Genomic DNA, 19797 nt, shown 5'->3' with positions numbered 1-19797 from the left:
CCGATGAATTGTTGTAATGTTTCTCTCCGCTTACGGAGGGTACTAGTGTTCCATTGCCAAATTGTGAATGATTGCGACGACGCCATTTTAAGGCCTAGTATTAGCCCAGCGCTCTTTCCGCGTACCAGGTCCTCCTCCAACACCTTATTCCTCGCGTCCATTTGTGCAAGCCATGTAGCCAGCTCGGTAATTTGTTTCTGCGTGCTCTCAAGTTTAGCGTTGAAAGCGCCATACTCGGCCATGGTCTCCGCGCGGTACTTTTCTAGTATCGCGTATATGTTAGCTGTAAACCGTTCAAACTCGGACGACTCTTCGGCTTGAGGCGTCAGGCCTGCTCGTTTCTTAGCCCCGCGTATCGAGACGGGGCCGCTGCTAACGCTACCCTCGCGCGATGAGGGGGCCTGTTGTTTTCCAAGCTCTTCTTTACGCGATTGCATTTCTTTAGCCTGCTCCGCATACATGCGTTTTAGCTGTGCTAGTTCTGGGTCAGGTTGCTGTAGCAAGTGTCGCTGACGCTACGCTGCGCGGGTATCACCTTTGCCTGTCAGCTTGTCGGCCCAGGTAGGCTTGTCAGTGGGGGTAGGAGTTCGTGGGTCTGGGAGAGGTCCTTGGGGTTCGGTAGTCTTGGAAGGAACCGGACTGGGTCCTGGGGTGGGTGTTTGATACTGGTCTTGCTTTCATCAGCGACGGCGCTGACGACGGCGGCGCACCAGGTAAGGCAGCTGGTAGCGAGTTCGGCATTCGCGAACGCCCGTGCGGTGTGCTTCGCCGTGTAAGGCACACACTGGTTGGTTGCACACGTGTGGGTTGTCCGTTGGTAAGTGTCCGCATTGGTCGCATACCTTGGTTGAAGAAGTGGGGCACACGTCCTGTTGGTGGCCCACTTGGCCGCAGTTGCGGCAGGTGTCGATTTGACACTTGTACAGCGTGCAGCGGTGGATGACCTGGCCGCAGTAGACGTAGTTGGGAACTTTGAGCGCGTCGAAGGTCAGAATCACCGTTGCAGTGTTCTTGATGCGGCGCGCTCCCAGTAGGCTTGGGTTGCGTGGTTGGATTAGCATGCGGTTGAGTGCGGCGTCGTCGAAGTCAGTGTCAACGCCGCGAATCACACCTCGGCTCGTGATACCGGCAGGTGAGAGGTAGGCCGTGACCGGGTGTTTCTGGTCGGTGAGGATGATCTCGGTTACTCGACTGTACGCTGCTGCTTTAGTAGCGCTAGGCGTACTGACGACAAAAATGTTCTGCATCGAGTTGGTACAAATAATGTCCTCCTCCGTTACCGACGGCGCTAGCTGAGCTGCCATGGTTAGTGCGGCGAGAATCCTGTGCGGGCTGCAGGCTTGCACGTTGAGGCCGCCGCCCGGACGTGCGATGACTCGATTGTGACTGCGTGGCATCGTCGGCAGCCGGCTCGCAGCTGCGACGTGTCGTAGAGTAGCGTTAGGCTTCGCTTTCGCGCCTCATTGCGTTCCCGGCTGGCCGGCTGCGTGTGATTTCTCTCGCGATTCTTGTCGTCTTTTGAGAACGGAGAACCATCCGTTTCCTTGTAATTCTCAGGGGTGACGTCATCCCCTTCCATGGCAATCTGCTGCGGCATCTCGCAGCTGTCGTGCGAGCGCCGTAGGCGGGACGACTAGGCATAACCTTGCCTATGCTGAGCTCGCCGGTGCAGCGAAAACGCCTCTAAAGTTATGAAAACTTGCCCACCTTGGTCAACCAGGTGTCGAAATGTTCAGAGGAACTTCGCGGATGAGAATCCGTGCCGCTCAGGAAGATTCGAGGCCGTTGACCGGTCAAAAGTGGCATTCGCAGCGGAGCGCGATGTGAGATGCGTCCGCTCGCTCAGCCGGTAACTTCTTTTCTACTTGGGAGAGCTTACCTCCTGGTTGCCTTGGTGCCTTTCCTCCCACTTCAATTGCTGCTTCTGAGATCAGCCTAGATACGGTTTCATTCATTACCTCTATGTTGTCTTGATCTTCCTGTTATAAAGCTGCATATTTCTTTGCGAGCACCAGCCTGAATTGGTCTGCTTTTACCCTTACTGCGTCTAGGTAGGCTTGTTTCTTCTTGACTAATTTTATTCTTTCTCTGTTCAAATTGAGAGAAACCCTAGACTTCACTAACCTATGGTCACTGCACTTTATCCTAGCTAACACTTCTACATCCTACACTATGCTGGGATCGGCAGACAGTATGAAATATATTTCATTTCTTGTCTCTCCATTAGGGCTTTTCAAGGTCCACTTCGTGTTGCTGCGCTTCCTGAAGAAGGTATTCATTATTCGGAGCCTATTGCCTTCCGCGAATTCTACCAACATCTCTCCCCTAGTGTTCCCAGAATCTATACCGTAGTTGCCAATTGCTTGCTCACCAGCCTGCTTTTTGCCGACTTTTGCATTGAAGTCGCCCATTGCTACAGTATACTGAGTTTGCACCTTCCTCGTTGCTAATTCTACATCTTCATAAAACTGTTCTATTTCTTCATCATCGTGACTGGAGGTTAGGACGCGCGTAGGCTTGTACTACCTTCATTCTATACCTCCTATTAAGCTTTATTACGACGACTGCTACCCTCTCATTAATGCTGTAGAATTCATCAATGTTGCCCTCTATGTGTTTATGAACTAGAAATCCTATCCCGAATTCTCTCTTATCTGGAAGACCTCTGTAGCAGAGGACGTGGCCGTTAGTAAGTACTGTATAAGCCTCACCAGTTCTTCTCACCTCACTAAGGCCAATAATACCCCAGGCAATACCTGATAATTCTTCAAATAGCCTGCTAAGGTAGCCTCACTCGACAGGGTGCGCGTGTTGAACGCTTCCAGTGTTTTCGTTTTCAGTTTCCAGTGGCGGCCTGTCCGAACCCAGAGATTCTTAGCACCCTCTGCCGCGTCGCTGGTCTGACCGCCGCCTTGGTCAGGTGCTCCGCAGCCGCAGGGGACAGGGCCATGGGTAAATTGCAGGAGTCATGAGGGAGGTAGTGGCCGAATACTGCACCAGGGAGGCCAATTCCTGTTCTGGTGAGGGAGTGACTTTGTTGAAGCTTAGTTGGGCTTCCTAATTTGGTTGCACCTTGACTGGTATAGCCCCACTAGCTCTCGGCGATATCTTTTTTTTTGCCGTTTCAGGCGCCACTCCATGTCTGAAAATGTAGTGGACTGGAAAGAAAAATCGAACAGAACACTACACGTCTATTCATACAACACCAAAATCCTCCAACTTAACTGCAGAATGACCCTAAATCATTGAGAATTGAAATGTCATATGTTCGTACTTTACATCCGTTATTAACGCACGTAATAATGTCACTGTGAGCCTCGTTGATTTCACGGATGTACTATCAGACTCGCTCTCATTTTGCGTTAAAAAAACTTGCGTGCGACTCACGCATTAAAAAACACAAAAGCAAAAGTCGCACAAATTACGCGTTCGAGACTACGCACTAAATGAAACTTAAATGCGGCCATCTTCTGGATACACGTGCGAGACACGCACAGCCTTAGACATAGCCTTACATAATACGTCGAAGAGAAAAGAAAATGTAGAGTATGCCATACTAAAGGCGATCCCCGCAGCACATTTCTAAGGCGCGGTACTCTCTACGTGCGTGCGGGAACAACCATCCGGCAATTTCTAAAATCAGCTGAAGTAGTCTGCAGAATAACCAGTATCTAACCTCTTGGTTTAATGGAAGCTCACGCGAACTATCTACATATCTGTGCGAAAAAACCACTGACGCTATCCTTTCTCGAGCGTTCAGCTGTCACGTTTTCCTGAAAGGAAACATCAAATTAATCCGAAAATTTATCAGCCTCTACCACGATCAGAAGAGACCAACACTTCCGTCTGCCTAACGGAACGCTCCTAAAACTCAAAGTAGTTCCAAATTATCCTCAGAGAAATGAATATTAGTAAATTCAGCTTGCCTAACGTGCCTCGAAAGAAAGGCACTACTGTCAAACAAAACACGACTTGTCACGAACTCGCACAGAAGCATCGCTCATCAACTGGCGCCACTTGCGCGTGACCTTCCAAACTATATGCCATTGATCAGCACACAAGCAGCAGCGGCCGCCGGCCATACGGCTCCCGTTAATCGGCGTGTCGCTGTTTCGAAACAATGCCGCACTGTGAGGCCACGACTTTTTTGGCGCCCGTTAATCGGCGTGTCGCTATCTCGAAACGATATGCCACACCGTGAGACCACGACGTTATTGACGCCCGGTTATCGGCGTGCCGCTGTCTCGAAACTATATGCCACACAGTGAGACCACGACGTTTTTGGCACCCGTTAATCAGCGTGTTGCTATCTCGAAACAATATGCCACACCGTTAGACCACGAAGTTTTTGGCACCCGTTAGTCGGCGTGTTGCTATCTCGAAACTATATGCCACACCGTGAGACCACGAGAAGAAAGGGAACCGAGCGGCCCAATTTCTATTATCATATCATAAGAAGCCAACAAACAATGACACCAAGGACATCATTGGGGAAATTACTTGTACCCACTAATTGAATTAAAGAAATGATAAATTAATGTAAATTAAAACGGATGAAAAAACAACTGTCCGCAGGTGGGGAACGAACCCACGTCTTCGCATTACGCTTGCGATGCTCTCACCATTGAGCTACCGCGGAGCCGTTTTCCCATCCACTTTCTGGGGTATGAATGTTTTAGAACTAGAATTAACCCTGGGAGTGTTAGCCAGCGCCACCACTTACAAAGCTAGGAGCGGATGTGGAACATCCTTTCTGCTGCAGGCGTCACGAGCACGTGATCTTTTTGGGTGATGGCAACTGGTCAATAAACCCACATATGCTACCTGAAGGCATCAATGTTGCCGGATTCGAACCCTCGTAAGTAATGAACGAGAAGAAAGAGAACCGAGGGGCCCAATTTTTATTATTATAGCATAAGAAGCCAACAAACAATGACACCAAGGACAACATGACAGTTTATTGACCAGTTGCCAGCACCCAAAAAGATCACGTGCTCGTGACGCCTGCGGCAGAAAGGATGTTCCACATCCGCCCCTAGGTTTGTGAGTGGTGGCGCTGACAAACACTCCCAGGGTTAATTATAGTTGTAAAACATAAATACCCCAGAAAGCGGATGGGAAAACGGGTCCACTGTAGCTCATTGGTGAGAGCATCACACGCGTAATGCGGAGACCTGGGTTCGTTCCCCACCTGCGGACAGTTGTTTTTTCATCCATTTTCATTTCCATTAATTTATCATTCTTTAATTCAATTAGTAAGTACAAGTAATTTCCCCTATGTTGTCTTTGTTGGCAGATCTGCTGTTTGTTTGCTGGCCAACAAGTTATCAGGCTAAAGAATGCAGGTTTTGAAAAACATGTGCTTTGTAGATCAGCCTATAAGTCGACTCGTTATGTGCGCAATGGCTTTCAGAAGGAGCCCAGTAGAAAATTGAATGAAAGTAGAAAAGTTGTGTCAATTCCTTATGCGCACAAGATTGCGCAACACCTAAAAAAATGTCACAGTTTCGCCCTAAGGGCGAAGCAATGAATGCGATAGCAACACAGCAATGTCATACGAAGTAAGGTGAGCGGCTTTGGTAGCAATATGAATTGTAGTAAACATGAGCTGATTAAGTAAGCAGGTGTGCTGCGGCGTAAGTAGACCGACATGAAGAGAGACTCGATGACCACGAGAAGGCGCGTGTGAAACGGTGGTGTTGATGAGAAGCGCTTCCCGTGGGCAGCGCGCGTGCGAAGGGACACACCTGTAGCGCTGCACTGCCGATCCGGGCAGCATTACATGTGTAGCGTGCGTTGGAAATTGTGACCCGACTATTAGACAGTTTTAGTTACACGTACGTGGAGACTTCACGTACGCAACCGTGAACAGTCTACGTACCTTACGTGCACGCCATCTGAAACGCTTTTAGCTACACGTACGCGACGCACCACGTAGCTACATCTATCGGTAAATATGAGCAATTCAATTCAAGATGAGTATTTCAGCGAAGCCAGTGATGTGCATTGATGCGTGCCGGTCATCGTCTCCGCATTGCCCGAAAGTGTGTTGTGCAAGCGTTATCTGCTGTCATCGTTGACATGGAATGAAATAGATGACCAGTCATCCTGTCGCCGTGTTTCCATGCAAGCCATCAGCGCGCGCTCAGCACGCTATCGTTTGTTCGTGATCTCGCGAAACCCCCGCGCGAAGCTGTCTACGTGCGCAAGAAACGCACGTAAAAAATCGAATCTCACGTACGTCCGTGAGACCAGAGCGCGGCCGCTACGTTCTGCGCATGCGCACTGCTTACACGTAGGAGCTCTACGTACGCAATGCCTCTACGTACGTGTAACTAAAACTGTCTATTACTAACTGAATGAACAAGCGTGGTGTCAGCGCGCACAAACAAACATGAATAGATCGCACTGAATGACTGCAGACAACGACTGTGAAAACGCTGGCAGCAAGCGCTTATATACGCCGCAGCAGCGGGCGAAGGTATGTACGTGCGGTCTATCGCTTCAACAGAAACTGAGCGCGAACGCACAGTGCATAAAGGTCAGAGCCGTGTGGAGATAAGAGACGGTGCGGCGAGCGACGAGCGCGGTTGTTGGCAGAGGAAAAGTGCGCCCCCCCCCCCCCCCCCCCCCCCCCCCCCCCCCCCCCGCTCCCTCCGGCGCTGGCTTCCCGCTTCCTTGCTTGCGCGTGGGAGAGATAAGAGACCGTGCGGTCGAGCGACGAGTGCGGTTGTTGGCACAGTAGAAGTGCCCCCCCCCCCCCCCCCCCGCTGCCTCCGGCGCGGGCTTCCCGCTTCGTCGCTTGCGCGTGGGAGATTGAGTGCGGTCGCTCTCCGTGATAGCGCGCGTCCCAGCACGCTTCCGCTCGGGCATACGGCGCGCGGTGAAGATTTTATCTATACGGAACCTCACGGCGACGGCGACGACGACGGCTACGGCGACGGCGACGCCGACGGCAGAAATCCGGTTGAAGTGTCCATATCATTGCTATCGCAATAAAAAGTAGATAGTAGGTGTGCTCTACAAGTAGTTTTCTCAGCTCCTAACAAACTCGGTAAAATTTGTGCCGGACTGGATCGTAAAGTTTCAACAAATGTAAAAAGAAATAGATATAGGTGCACGATTAAGCATACAAAGGAATTTGTCAAGTGCAGATCGTCCGTTGTATATTGTTTACCCATATCTTGTGGAAAAGTGTATATCGGCCAAACGGGACGGTGTGTGAACACAAGACTTATGGAACACAATAGGTCGATGAAGGGCAACATTCATTCCCACATTAAAGGACATTGTGCACAGCATGGGTGCTCACCGTTGTACAATGACACTACAATTCCTTTCGCACCATAAGGATCAGCTGACCAGGGAATTAGTAGAAGCCTTTCACATTTACAAGAGAAAAGACGGCTGTATAAGTCAACCATCTGTATCTCTCAGCCATAGTGAGGTCGCCTTTTCGGAAAGTCACTAGATTAAATTTGTAAAAACAAATCTGTTAGGGGTACAATGATTAGGATAGGAGTGCACAGCGTGTGAGATATGTTGCCTATCTTTGACACCCGAGTGTGCGCGGCGATATGTTTTGTAAAGGTGCTGTTACTCTTGCCTTGCACATCTTTGAAGTTGGAGGGTGCGCGGGTATATAAAGATGAAGTGTTCGTTCTAAAATAAAATAGTTGCGAGTGCAGCGAGTGTCGTGTATTCTTGTGTCTCTCCACTTTGTCCTTGTCAGTGCGCTGCTACACCAATACGGTACGATGACTAGTAACATAGTGTTGGACTGAGTCTTACATGTCACACTTTCAACTTATCTACTTCAACTTCTACTTCAACAGGATCTCCAAGCTTTCACCTGTAAATAAGAAGACTTGCGCGAACTCTATGACCACAAACGATAAACTTTATGTCCCAGAAGAAGAAATGCCTAGAAGGAACTCCTAAAGTACTGCTCAGCACGCACTAAACTAGTGAAAAGTGAAAGTGAAAATGCCAAGCCATGAATAGCAGCAACCTTGACAGGATCACATGCCCACCTGATGGAATTCAGTGCCGAGGCGCAGATCACGAAACCTAAGAAAATTAGAGTAGCTAATAAGTACAAGTTTGGATATTCGTTAAACATTTGAAAGTGGTATGTGCCAGTACTCATCCCAACACTATGGTCTCCATGCGTAAAAAGAAGGAAATGGTGTTGTACATTCATGGTCCTCTCTAATTATTTGAAGATAGTCGTCACAAGGTACCGAAGGGATTTTATGTTCTTAGCAAGAACAAATATTGTTCTTAGCAAGCACGAAACCATTGCCCAACGAGGCAGGCCACCATGTTCTTTACATGCACATGCGACTTTGTCAGTTGGGTTCCTTTCGGCTGCAGGTTTGTTTCCATTGGGCAGACCGGAAGGTATTTTAACAAGTGCCGCAATGAATACCCATGCATTATTAGCGCAACAATGCACTCGCATTTGGCAGTGCACTGATGTAGCTGGAGATGATGCATGCGCTTTAGCCTGCATCGAGACCAAGTAGCAAATGAAATTATGGAAGAATTCATCAGAAAAAAAAAACAAAGCAAGATATATCAGCCAGCCTCCATTGTCGTCACTGATACCAAAATGATGTTGCTAGAATGAAGATAAATGTGTGAAGTGGTGTTCTTTGCTGGTGTTGCTCTTACTTTTTTTGCTTCCTTGTATTGCTCCTTTGTGTTTTACGAACATGTGCCATGAATTAGCATGTCAGCTATAAAAAGGGGCAGCATCACAAATATGTTTGCCTGTTGATAATCGGCACCATGTTCCTCTTACTTCTGTCATTCTCAATCCCTCTTTTTGCGCTGTTATGAAAATAAGCATCAGGCATTTAAAAATACAAGAGAGCTTCTAGTTTAGGTAATATTCAAAAGAACAAGAGAATGTGAAATTAATGCTACTTCATCAGTATATTACATGCCAATGGCAAAATGAAGCAGGGAAACAACTTAAATTGTGGCAAAAGTTCACGGAAGGTAGGTCGAATCATGGTATATGCGAGAAAGTAATGAAACGGAAAAGATTATTGTCTTAGAAGCAATAATCCCCACTTCCCAGATCATATCATTATAATATGTGTCTGTACGAAATGAACAAACTATAATCCGATGTCTTATGAGAAAAAATCTATACAATATACAACAAGAATAATACAACAGCTGTGAAATGCTTCAGCGCGCTGAGGCAATAGCTGTCTACGAAATACAGTGCGTGAGAAAGCGCGATGGCACGATCCCGACAGCACCAGGAAATTAGTTTCATGAGGACGCTAACAGTGAAGTCGAGCTTTCTGTCAAAATACTATCAGCTTTGTATCCAACCGAATAGGAGCTATGATACGCCACTGTACCGCGTTGACACCGAGCGGAGATAGTGCTGGACCACCACGGCAAGATGCGCGTTTAGAAAAAAAAAATGTCGTCGTTTCCCCCGAAAGGCGAAGCATCAATTGCGATAGCGAATTAGTAGAGAGCTATACGGAGTAAGGATAGTAGTTTTATCAGTTGTATAAACTTGGACATGCAGCAGCACCAGCAACGCGCACAGATGCTGTCCGACGCTGTCGGCGTTTTGCCCGCGTTCTCTCCGAACGCGCGCGGCGTTGATGAATGTTGCCGGTGCCTCTGGGGGCGGCTCGGAGGTTTTCGACGAGATCAGAACGGGACACTCGACGAGCAGCGTCGGAAGTCTTTGCCACCTTCTCGCCTAGCAACGTTTTTACATAAATACGCATTTGGTTCCGCAACTAAACGTCGCCTCCCCTCCCTCCCTCCCGTCCCCCCACGGCTTTTGCGCGATGGAAGAAGTAACGTTTGCTCTATATATATGGTGATTGTAAAGGACGAAAAAAAATGTGGTTGATCCCTCTTATATAGGAATCGGTATAGAACACGAAAGTGAAACGTGTCTTCACAGAAGTAGTGTAATGTTTATTGCACATTGATATATAATGTCTATTGGTGTTTTGTGGCTAAAGCGCCCTTAGGCGTTGATGCACCTACGCTGACGCCTGGTGGCACGTCTCCTCCATCACGACTACCAACGTCGATGACCATGAGCAACCGTCGTGCATATGGAAGCTGCACTACGCTGCACACGCTAGCACAACGCGAAAGACGAAGCACGTAACTGACACACTAATACAACGCGCAAGACAAAGCACGTAACTGAATCGTCACCGAGTCAAATCAGCGCGTACAGCGCGTCGTAATTGCAGCCTCCGCGATCAACTTCAGAAACATTTTCAGAGCTAATTGCGGAGGCCACGCTCCGCTGTGCTGAGTACGGTGAACGCCACCTAAGTGGCGTTGGTGGTGCTTCTTGATGCCAGCGTCCCTTCGAATGCTGGCATCGAGGCGTCGTAGTGCTGAGACCACCGAAGCGTTCACTGTCGGTGCGCGTTAGTGTCATAATGCAGTACTTCTCTTTTCTGCTCGTAGGCGGCGGCACCGCCCCGAGCAAGAGCGCGGGTACACGGAGGAGTGTTAGATATATAAGGCGCGTCTGTGTAGCTCTCTGCAAATGCGTTTGTGGCGCAATGGGTTAAACGCTCGGCGATGTATCGTCGCGGACCGAGAGGTCGTGGGTTCGATTTCCAAATTTTGCATGTTTGTGGAACTTTTTCTTCTGGTTTCTTTCTTTGTATTATGTTCTATGACGTATTTCCGTGACGGAAATACGTCAGTGAAGTCTTGGTGGACCCCGGCATAAAACACTTTCGTGTTAAAAATCACAGCATATCCACGGGGTGAATGATGATGAGTGGGCGAATCTCCGGAGGGAATCATCGGATCTCCCGCTTAAGGGGACGCTAGCACAAACGCGTTAGAAACGTGCAGTATTCTCTAGTAAGGGGGAGCGGCCACAGCGTCTTACGCATCCATTTACACATGCCGGAACGTGCACCGCGTTTGCCGACGCCATCACATGACTGCTGAGAGAGTATACCCCCCGTATTCATAAACGCTCCTCGACTTGAACTTGACTTGCCACCGCTTTGGGCAGCGCGTTCGAAACGCGTTGAAGGTAAGGCGGAGAGGCCACAGCGTCTTACACCAGCTTCTTACACGGGCCGTAACGCGCTAGAAACGCGGCCTTTCGTTAATGTTGGGTATTTATTGCCATCGTGGTGCGTGTGTCCATGTCCGCTTCGTGGCGTAGTGGGCTAACGCCGCGCGCTCGGAAGCTAGGGGTCCCTGGTTAGATTCCGCACTACGGACACAACTTCGGAATTTTTTTCTCATTTTTCTCAGACTGGTTACACACTACTGGTTACACACTACTACTACGACGACGGGGACGGAACGGGTGCCGCTATAAGGAGCTTCACCCCTAAAAGACGCCTAATTCTGCAGCCCTTCAGGGAGCACGGCGCAGAACGCGCGTTTGCTGTGCAAATTGCGAATGCGAAGCCTGGCTACCCCTGATGGTCAAGGACTGTGTAATCTATCAACCTTCACCTTCTTTTCTTTCTTCTTTACATCCCTCGCGCCTTCCACAAGGCGCTGAGTCGTGCTCCCTAAAGGACTGCAGAAATTAGCGCCCCTTCCTCTTCACAACCACAATCTCTCTCGCCGTGCGTTCGCTCCCAGTGAAAGCGCGCGTCCCTGGCGCGCTTTGACTCGGACATACAGCATACAGCGCGCTGCGCTGAAATAGCAGCACAATCACGTGTTTGTTTTTATATTTCGCGGGCTTTCTTTAAAGGCAATTACAAGAAGCTCCATCAATGGTATTTATTTGGAAACACTTAAGTCGGTCATTTGTAAATGTGAGCTACACCTTTCGTATTGACACTTTCTTGGTGAAGCCAATATTTAAAAAGTTTTCAATTAGTGTTTACTAAATAAATGACTTCCCAAAACGAAAAAAATACCGCAGACTAGGACACGCGACCCTCAACACCACTAGTTGCTTTGAACCTCCTAGCACACTCCGGTGTTTTAAAAACATTGGCAACTTTTAGCGGACGCCGTATATATATATATATATATATATATATATATATATATATCATAAGAAGCCAACAAACAGTGACACTAAGGACAACATAGGGGAAAATACGTGTACTTACGAATTGAATGAAAGAAATGTTAAATAACTGAAAATGAAAATGGATGAAAAAACAACTGGCTGCAGGGGGGGAACGTTCACACGTCTTCGCATTACGCGTGCAATGCTCTTACCATTGAACTACCGCGGTGCCGTTTCCCTATCCCCTTTCTTAGGTATTTATGTCTTACATATACTACAGCTAGAATTAACTCTGGGAGTGTTAGCCAGTGCGGCCACTCACAAACCTAGCCGGCGGATGTTGAACATGCTTTCTGCCGCCAGCGCCACGAGTACGTGATCTTTTTGGGTGAAAGCAACTGGTCAATAAACCCACATGTGCTACCTGAAGGCATCAATGTTGCCAGATTCGAGCCCTCGTTATGCAATGATTGGGAAGAAAGGGAACCGAGGGGCCCGATTTTTATTAATCATATCATAAGAAGCCAACAAACTGTGAGACCAAGGGCAACATAGGGGAAATTCCGTGTGCTCATTAATTGAATGAAAGCAATGATAAATTAACGAAAATGAAAATGGATGAAAGAACAACTTGCCGCAGGTGGGGAACAAACCCACGTCGTCGCATTACGCGCGCGATGCTCTCACCATTGAGCTACGGCGGCGCCGTTTTCCCATACACTTTCTGGAGACATGTGTATATACATACACACATATATATATATATATATATATATATATATATATATATATATATATATACCTTACAAAGAAGAACCGCACATACGAAAATACATGTTCAGTTATTATCGTTGCGGTAGTGGCTCGGCCTTGGACGAAGGCCGTGTCGCAGCCGACATTTTAATAACAAACATGCTTTTTTAATATGTGTACGCTTACTTGCAGAACTGCGGGCATACAGGACCGACAGCACATTCTGTCTCAAATTATATATATATATATATATATATATATATACATATATATATATTGTACTGAAGGCGAATGACCGCGCTTCGATGTCTGGGAAAAGACGACGACGATGAGTGGTGGTTGTTGTTGACGCTCCAGCTCGCGCTCGCCAGTAACCACACCTGCCTTTCGAATAGCCTTCTACAACGCCACGTCTAGGCCTGCTTGAAGACCAACACCCCCATTTTAAGTGGTGGAGGTGCTGGGTACTGTTTATCCTGGAACTTCGCAGCCGGACGCTACCACCAGTTTTCGCCATGACTGATCCTGGCCCATCGCAAGCTGCTCCCGTGCCAACAACAATCCACTGTGCTGGCGTGCCCCGAGAACGCGACCCACCTATATTTAGCGGCACCGACGACCAGGACGTCGAGGATTGGATCGTCGAGTACGAACGAGTGAGCTCTTGTAACAAATGGGATGACCGCGCCAAACTCACTAACGTTCACTTTTACGTCACTAATGTAGCCGGCCTCTGGTTCAAAAACCATGAAACCGAAATCACGAACTGGTCGACCTTCGCGGCAGCCGTCGCGGAGGTCCTCGGTCGTCCCGCCGTGCGCCGACTTCGCGCGGAACAGCGCTTGCGCAGTCGAGTCCAACGCAGGGAGGAGACGTTTACAAGCTACATCGAAGATGTTCTCTCCCTGTGCAAGCGCATCGACCCATCTCTCGCCGAAGGGGAAAAAATCAAGCACATCATGAAAGGAGTCGACGACGATGCATTTCAGATGCTTGTCGCTAGGAACCCCCAGACGGTAGCCGACGTGATTCAACTCTGCCAGACTTACGACGAGCTGCGAAAGCAGCGTGCGTCGACGTGCCGTGCTGCTCAAGATACAGCAGACATTTCCAGCCTTGCCAACGACGCCACTTCTTATCACACCGTTTTGCTACAGCACATAAAGCAGTTCATCCGCGAGGAAGTTGCACGCCAACTTTCACTTGTCGCCCACACACCTGAGCCTGCGCCGTCATCTTTAGACCCACTTCTTCGTCACGTCATTGAGACGCAAGTCGCTCAGGCACTACCAGCTGCCCCTCCGGCGTTACCTGTCACTACGCCACTAACTTACGCTGCTGTTCTTGCCAGACCACAGGCCCCATCTCTTTCTGGCGCCTACCGGGCCACCGGGTCCTTCTACACGTCGCCGCCACCCTCACGCACGGTGCCGCATCCTTCTTCGCCCACCGGACCATCTACCGTGAACCCGTGGCGTACCTGTGATAACCGGCCCATATGCTTCGCATGTGGTCTTGCGGGCCATATAGCCCGCCACTGTCACCGTCACAGCTTCCGGTCTCAAAACGTGTCGATTCACCTACCTATCAAGGTGCTCAGGATTCACCACGTGTTTCTTCTCCTGTCGCCGACCCGTTTTCTACACGCCACCCGTACGACTCACGCCGGTCATCTTCTCCCCGTCGCCGATTAATCTCCCCGATGCTTCGCCGACCTAGCCCCGCACGGGAGGAAAACTAACAGCCGCAGTTCCCGAGGCAAGAAATGCGCCATCATCGAACTCTCCAAGACCTCCAAGACCAGGGTCCATATCGTGTACTTAACCAAACATCTCCGGTGAACTACCTCATCGAGCCGTTAGAACCGTCTTCTGACCATCGTCGTCGCGGCCAAGAAATTGTCCACGTGTCCCGACTCAAGCAGTGCTACGATTCCCCTGTGTTTTCTTGCCCCTAGGTCGCCAGGATGGCTCCTTATTCCGTGGGGGGTAATTGTACTGAAGGCGAATGACCACGCTTCGATGTCTGGGAAAAGACGACGACGATGAGTGGTGGTTGTTGTTGACGCTCCAGCTCGCGCTCGCCAGTAACCAGACCTGCCTTTCGAATAGCCTTCTACTACAGACACTTGCCTTCACCCAAAAAGATCACGCACTCGTGACGCCTGCGGCAGAAAAGATGTTCCACATCCGCCGCCTAGGTTTGTGAGTGGTGGCGCTTGCTAACACTCCCAGGGCTCGTTCTAGTTGTAAGACATAAATACCCCAGAACGTGGATGGGAAAACGGCGCCGCGGTAGCGCAATAGTGAGAGCATCGCAAGCGTAATGCGAATACGTGGGTTCGTTCCCCACCTGCGGCCAGTTGTGTTTTCATCCATTTTCATTTCCATTATTTTTTCATTGCTTTAAATCAATGAGTAAGTACAAAGCAATGTCCCCTATGTTGTCCTTGGTGTCATTGTTTGTTGGCTTCTTCTGATATGACATATATATATATATATATATATATATATATGTTTGTGCACATAAGGTGAATCTGTAATAGGTTCTTACGCGGCTCGTGCCTCAGTGGCTGCACTGGAACCCCGTGGAATGTCTGGTAATACACACAACAAAGTAATCTCTCTGGTAGCATCCGGGTGATGCATCTCTACTATTTACATGCTTCAACGAAGCCTAATTTATCACGCCGTAAAGTCAAGCAAAATAAACTTACTTCCGCTGCGTGCAGGTTATAAGGGTGCATACAAGCCTACAACTGACGCAAGCACCCCAATAGGATGTGCTGGAAAAACACGAGCTTTCTTCACTTCGCTTTTCGCCGCAGTTTCGGCGGTGCGACGTCCGCTATTATGGCGTCAAGGAAAACGTATCGAGGATAAGCGAGGGTCTCCTCGTACCGCAGGTCGAGGTGGTGTCAACAATAGCAAAGGTTGTCTCTATCGGCTCTGTCGATATACCGCCTCCTTCGCTCAGCTAACTACGGCGATAGCGCGAACAATAACACCAGCGTCATCATCTCTATTCATCGGAATACTGACCCGAATACGAAGTTCACGAAAGGTGCTGGCGATAACGGATACCTGCACTCTTCTTGACGGGTTGCTTACATATTTTCTCCGGTGAGGGCATCTCCCAGAATGAGGTATTGTTTATTACTGCTATTTGCCCTTGGTTATACTCGCACTAGCAATACCCGATATATTTTGACGGATGCGTCTTGTTGTTCTCCGTGCTCGTCGTAGCATCGTAAGAAATGACCATGCGAGAAAGCTGTTGTTCCTTTCTGACATAGCAAGGTATTTAGTAAGGAGAAATGTATTCTTCCCACAATAAATGGATTGAGTCGTCGTAAATTGTGTTATCAATTTTCTTACCTTGAGTAAGCATAAGCGACTGACCGGTGGTGCTGAGCGCGCATTCTAGGCCGCATCATCTCTACATGGGGCAAAGAAAACGACTCAGACCGAGTCAGCTGGCCGAGAAGCAGTGATATATCAGCGATAACAATAGCAGGGACATTCTTTCCAACCAGATATTGTAGTGCGACCGCTAAACGAAAGAAGGCGAGCACTGTTTTGCAGCAAGTACACTCGCCGTAGCAGTCGGACTTGAATACGCCACGTGCCGAAGGTGCTCGCGATAACAGGTATGTCCGATGTGATTGACTCGTTGTTGGAATGTTTTCTCCGGTGAGGGTACCTTGAAGACGGGGGTATTGCTTATCACTGCTATCCTTTTCTAATTCTACGCACCCGTGTCTTGTCATCGCCCCGATGTTTCAACAGAGCTTTCTTTCTTTCTCGTCTGGGCTCGTTGAGGCAACTCAGTACAGAGGCTATGTGGAGCATTGGCTGCACCCTGCTTGTCGCACTGGTCGTCTTTGTTTGTCACCGCCTAAGCCGCTGGTTTATCAGGTGAGGAATATGTCCTCGTTTTGTTGTGTCGTTACAAAAGTTTATGCATGCGAGCTTTTGTAAACCTCACTGTTATTTACACTGTACCCATCAGTGCACGCGGCTTGTTCTTCCCGTTAACGTCAAGTGCTGTTAGGAAAAAAAAAGCGCGCATGCATATATTGGGGTATATGGAACCCCTTGTGGAGTCAATGCGACTTCACCGGAAATATTCTCAGTACGGTGACGCGGACCAGTCTCCTAAATGCGGCAGCACGTCTGGCGGGATGTTCAATGCAGTGAACCTAGAGAATATGTTTATTTTTCTTTCTCGCGATGCTTCCAGCCACCACTTGTGCATACCTTCGGAGCCACTGATTCATTTCTTTTTGTGAAACTATACTAGCCGATTGACTGTTTAATGATTTAGCGTTTATTACGAGCATTCTTCATAAAATGCACTAAGCATCGCCCGGCCAGTTTCGCTGTTGCATTACCACGGAAGAAACCTCTGCAACATTTATCTGCAATAAAATAACACCAAACTTCTGCAACAGACAAACGTAATTCGCCCCTGAAGGGTATATGAATGGCAGGTGTTGTTGCGACGATCAGAAGACCGAGTGCGGTGAACGCGAATAGCAGTTGCGGCCGGGAAAGCAGTTTCTGTACTTTGACCGGCAATGGCGCATGGTGAAGCGTGCTTGGAAGAGCGATAAAACAGAATGATTTCACGAAAGCGAAAGAAAAGATATACTCTGTTTTCCTCTTGCGCCTATTTGTCTCAGAATAACTCTGACGGCACATTTTCATTTTTATTCACAGCCGTTCACGGTAAGTCAACACATTCTAGATGTACGCAAGGAGCACGCCTTAATGAATCGGATCACCTTTACTGTGAAGCTGCAAATACTATTGTAATTGCGTTTCGCGTAGAGAAAGTGTGAGCGATAAGTGCCCCGCCAGTTGTAAGAGAGAACTTAACTAAAACACGGATCTTATACGGAAACACTATAACAGTAAGGCTATTATCATCATCAGCCTATTCTTGTGTCCACTGCAGGACGAAGGCCTCTCCATGCGATCTCAAATTACCCCTTTCTTGCGCTAGCAGATCATAACTTGTGCCTGCAAATTTCCTAACTTCATCACTCCACCTAGTTTATTGGCGTCCTCGACTGCGCTTCCCTCCTTTTGGTGTACATTCTGTAACTCTAATGGTCCACCGGTTATACATTCTACGCATTAGATGGCCTTGCCAGAGTCATTTAAAAAATTTAATGTCGATTAGAATATCGGCTATCCCGGTTTGCTCTCTGATCTACACCGCTCCCTTCCTGTCTCTTAACGTTAGGCCTAACATTTTTCGTTCCATCGCTCTTTGTACGGTCCTCAACTTGTTCTCGGGCTTCTCTGTTAACCTCCAAGTTTCCCCCATCTGTTAGCACCGGTAGCACATAAGGCAGCACCGTATGTTCGACCGGTAAGGCTACAGTACTGCCCAACCATGGCAAATTGCCGCAGAACACGAGTTCTCACCCGAATGCTGACAATGGCAAGGGACTTTTATTAAGTGCGTAATCGCTAATTTTTATTAGCTTCATGCGTTTTGTCAAAGCTCTACGTACCACCTACTGCGTTTAATAAAAAATCAGGCGCTCGTCTATTAGCTAACCTGTCTGAGCCATGCCTGTGTGGTGACTGCATATTTGTGTGTATCAGGTCGTGATTTAGTGTTCCATTGGCAAGAACGAGGGTTCCCTTGTAAGCGTTCGGCTTATGCATGCCGAACGCTCACAAAAGCCGAGAGTAATTACACCGTGACCGAAAAATAATGTCTCACTATAATCTGGGCTCCTACTAAGTTCCGGCCATATTTGTATGGCCGCCTATTTGATGTCGTCATGTACCGCCACGCACTATGTTGGCTGTCACCATTGAAAGATCCGTCTGGCTGTCTTGCACGTTGGGCGCTTCGCCTGCGAGACTACAATATCCGCGGGCTCTGCCACAGCGGACGGCAGCACTCGGACGCCGACGCCCTCTCGCGCTCTTCCTTGGCTGATAACAATGCTCGTTGCCCTGTTTCTCGTTTTACTGTGTTTTCTAACGACCTTCGCACCATCGCTTAGCGAGCGGCGCAAGGACCTCTGGATTGCCTCGATAACACGCTTGCTCTCTGATCCATCGACCAGATCAACCCCTCGCGCGTTGCGCCATCAAGCTCACCATTTCGCCATTCGCGACAACCAGCTTCACAGACGCAATTACAACTCCGACGGCCGCCAGTAGTGGTTGTAGTGCCTCGCAGCCTGCCTTCCAAAATATGCACAGGTTTCCATGCCGATACACAGTGCGCACACTGTGGTGTTTTCGAGACTTACCAGCGCCCTCAACAGCGGTACTACTGGCGAGGAATGTACAGCTACGTTCAGTTCGTACGTTCCGGTCCCGATTGACAGCGTCGGAAATTGTCACCATGGCTCTCGCCAGCCGGTCTGCAACTTTTACCTTGCCCTACCCAGCCCTTTGGGCGCATCGGCATCGATGTGTGCGGGCCCCTTCCGATGACATCTGCTGGAAACCGCTGGGCCATTGTGGCTGTTGACCACCTCACGCGATGCAAACTTTTTTTATTCTTTCCTCCACTCCTGCGTTTGGTTGTGGGAATTTCATCGCCGGCACAATGGCGCCGAAGCAAAAAGCGCTTGCCCTCGCACAACAGAGTTCCGGGGCGTGTTCTTAGCCGGACTCCTACTAGCTCAGAACATTCTGGTTGTCTTTTAGGTGCTGTCGTAGAGCGATCGGGGAGGACATTCCTCCTCGACACTCGCCACCATCTCGCCCCTGCGGTGTCGGCAGGAGAGGGATTTTCAGCGGAAAAGAGGATGGTAGTCAACTATTACACCGGCGCTTGTAGTTTAGTGCTGTCCACGCTGACGTATTTCATGGTACTAGTTATATTTGTGGTGGATTATTCTGTGCGTCAATGGTATCAAGCCTGGTAGGTTCTTCTGCAGCAAATAACACGTCCTCGCCAAGCAATACTGTTCCAACTCGGGCACTTAACATTGAAACTTATATCCACAATAGGAAAGCCTATGTTTCTGTCAATTTTATAATGTGAGGTGAAACATATTGGTG

The 19797-nt window shown here is 48.8% G+C and overlaps 1 protein-coding gene across 4 annotated transcripts in view; it reads left to right on the top strand.

Moving 5' to 3' along the window:
• Positions 1-15805: 15805 nt before the first annotated feature.
• Positions 15806-19797, top strand: part of LOC119453676 (probable cytochrome P450 6a13) — a 39131-nt gene continuing 35139 nt past the window's right edge. Inside the window, exons 1-2 of one of the 4 annotated variants that reach the window (XM_037715723.2) lie at positions 15806-15902; positions 16579-16674. In XM_037715723.2, coding sequence (XP_037571651.1) covers positions 15898-15902; positions 16579-16674 — 101 coding nt within the window. In that variant the 5' untranslated portion in view covers positions 15806-15897. Of the gene's footprint in view, positions 15903-16204; positions 16407-16578; positions 16675-19797 lie in introns of those variants that run through there. The other 3 variants (XM_049668326.1, XM_049668327.1, XM_049668328.1) reach the window with 3 other exon arrangements.

The sequence above is a fragment of the Dermacentor silvarum genome, chromosome 5 (assembly GCF_013339745.2).
Source record: "Dermacentor silvarum isolate Dsil-2018 chromosome 5, BIME_Dsil_1.4, whole genome shotgun sequence".
Lineage (NCBI taxonomy): Eukaryota > Metazoa > Arthropoda > Arachnida > Ixodida > Ixodidae > Dermacentor > Dermacentor silvarum.
This window is presented reverse-complemented; position numbering and strand designations above follow the sequence as displayed.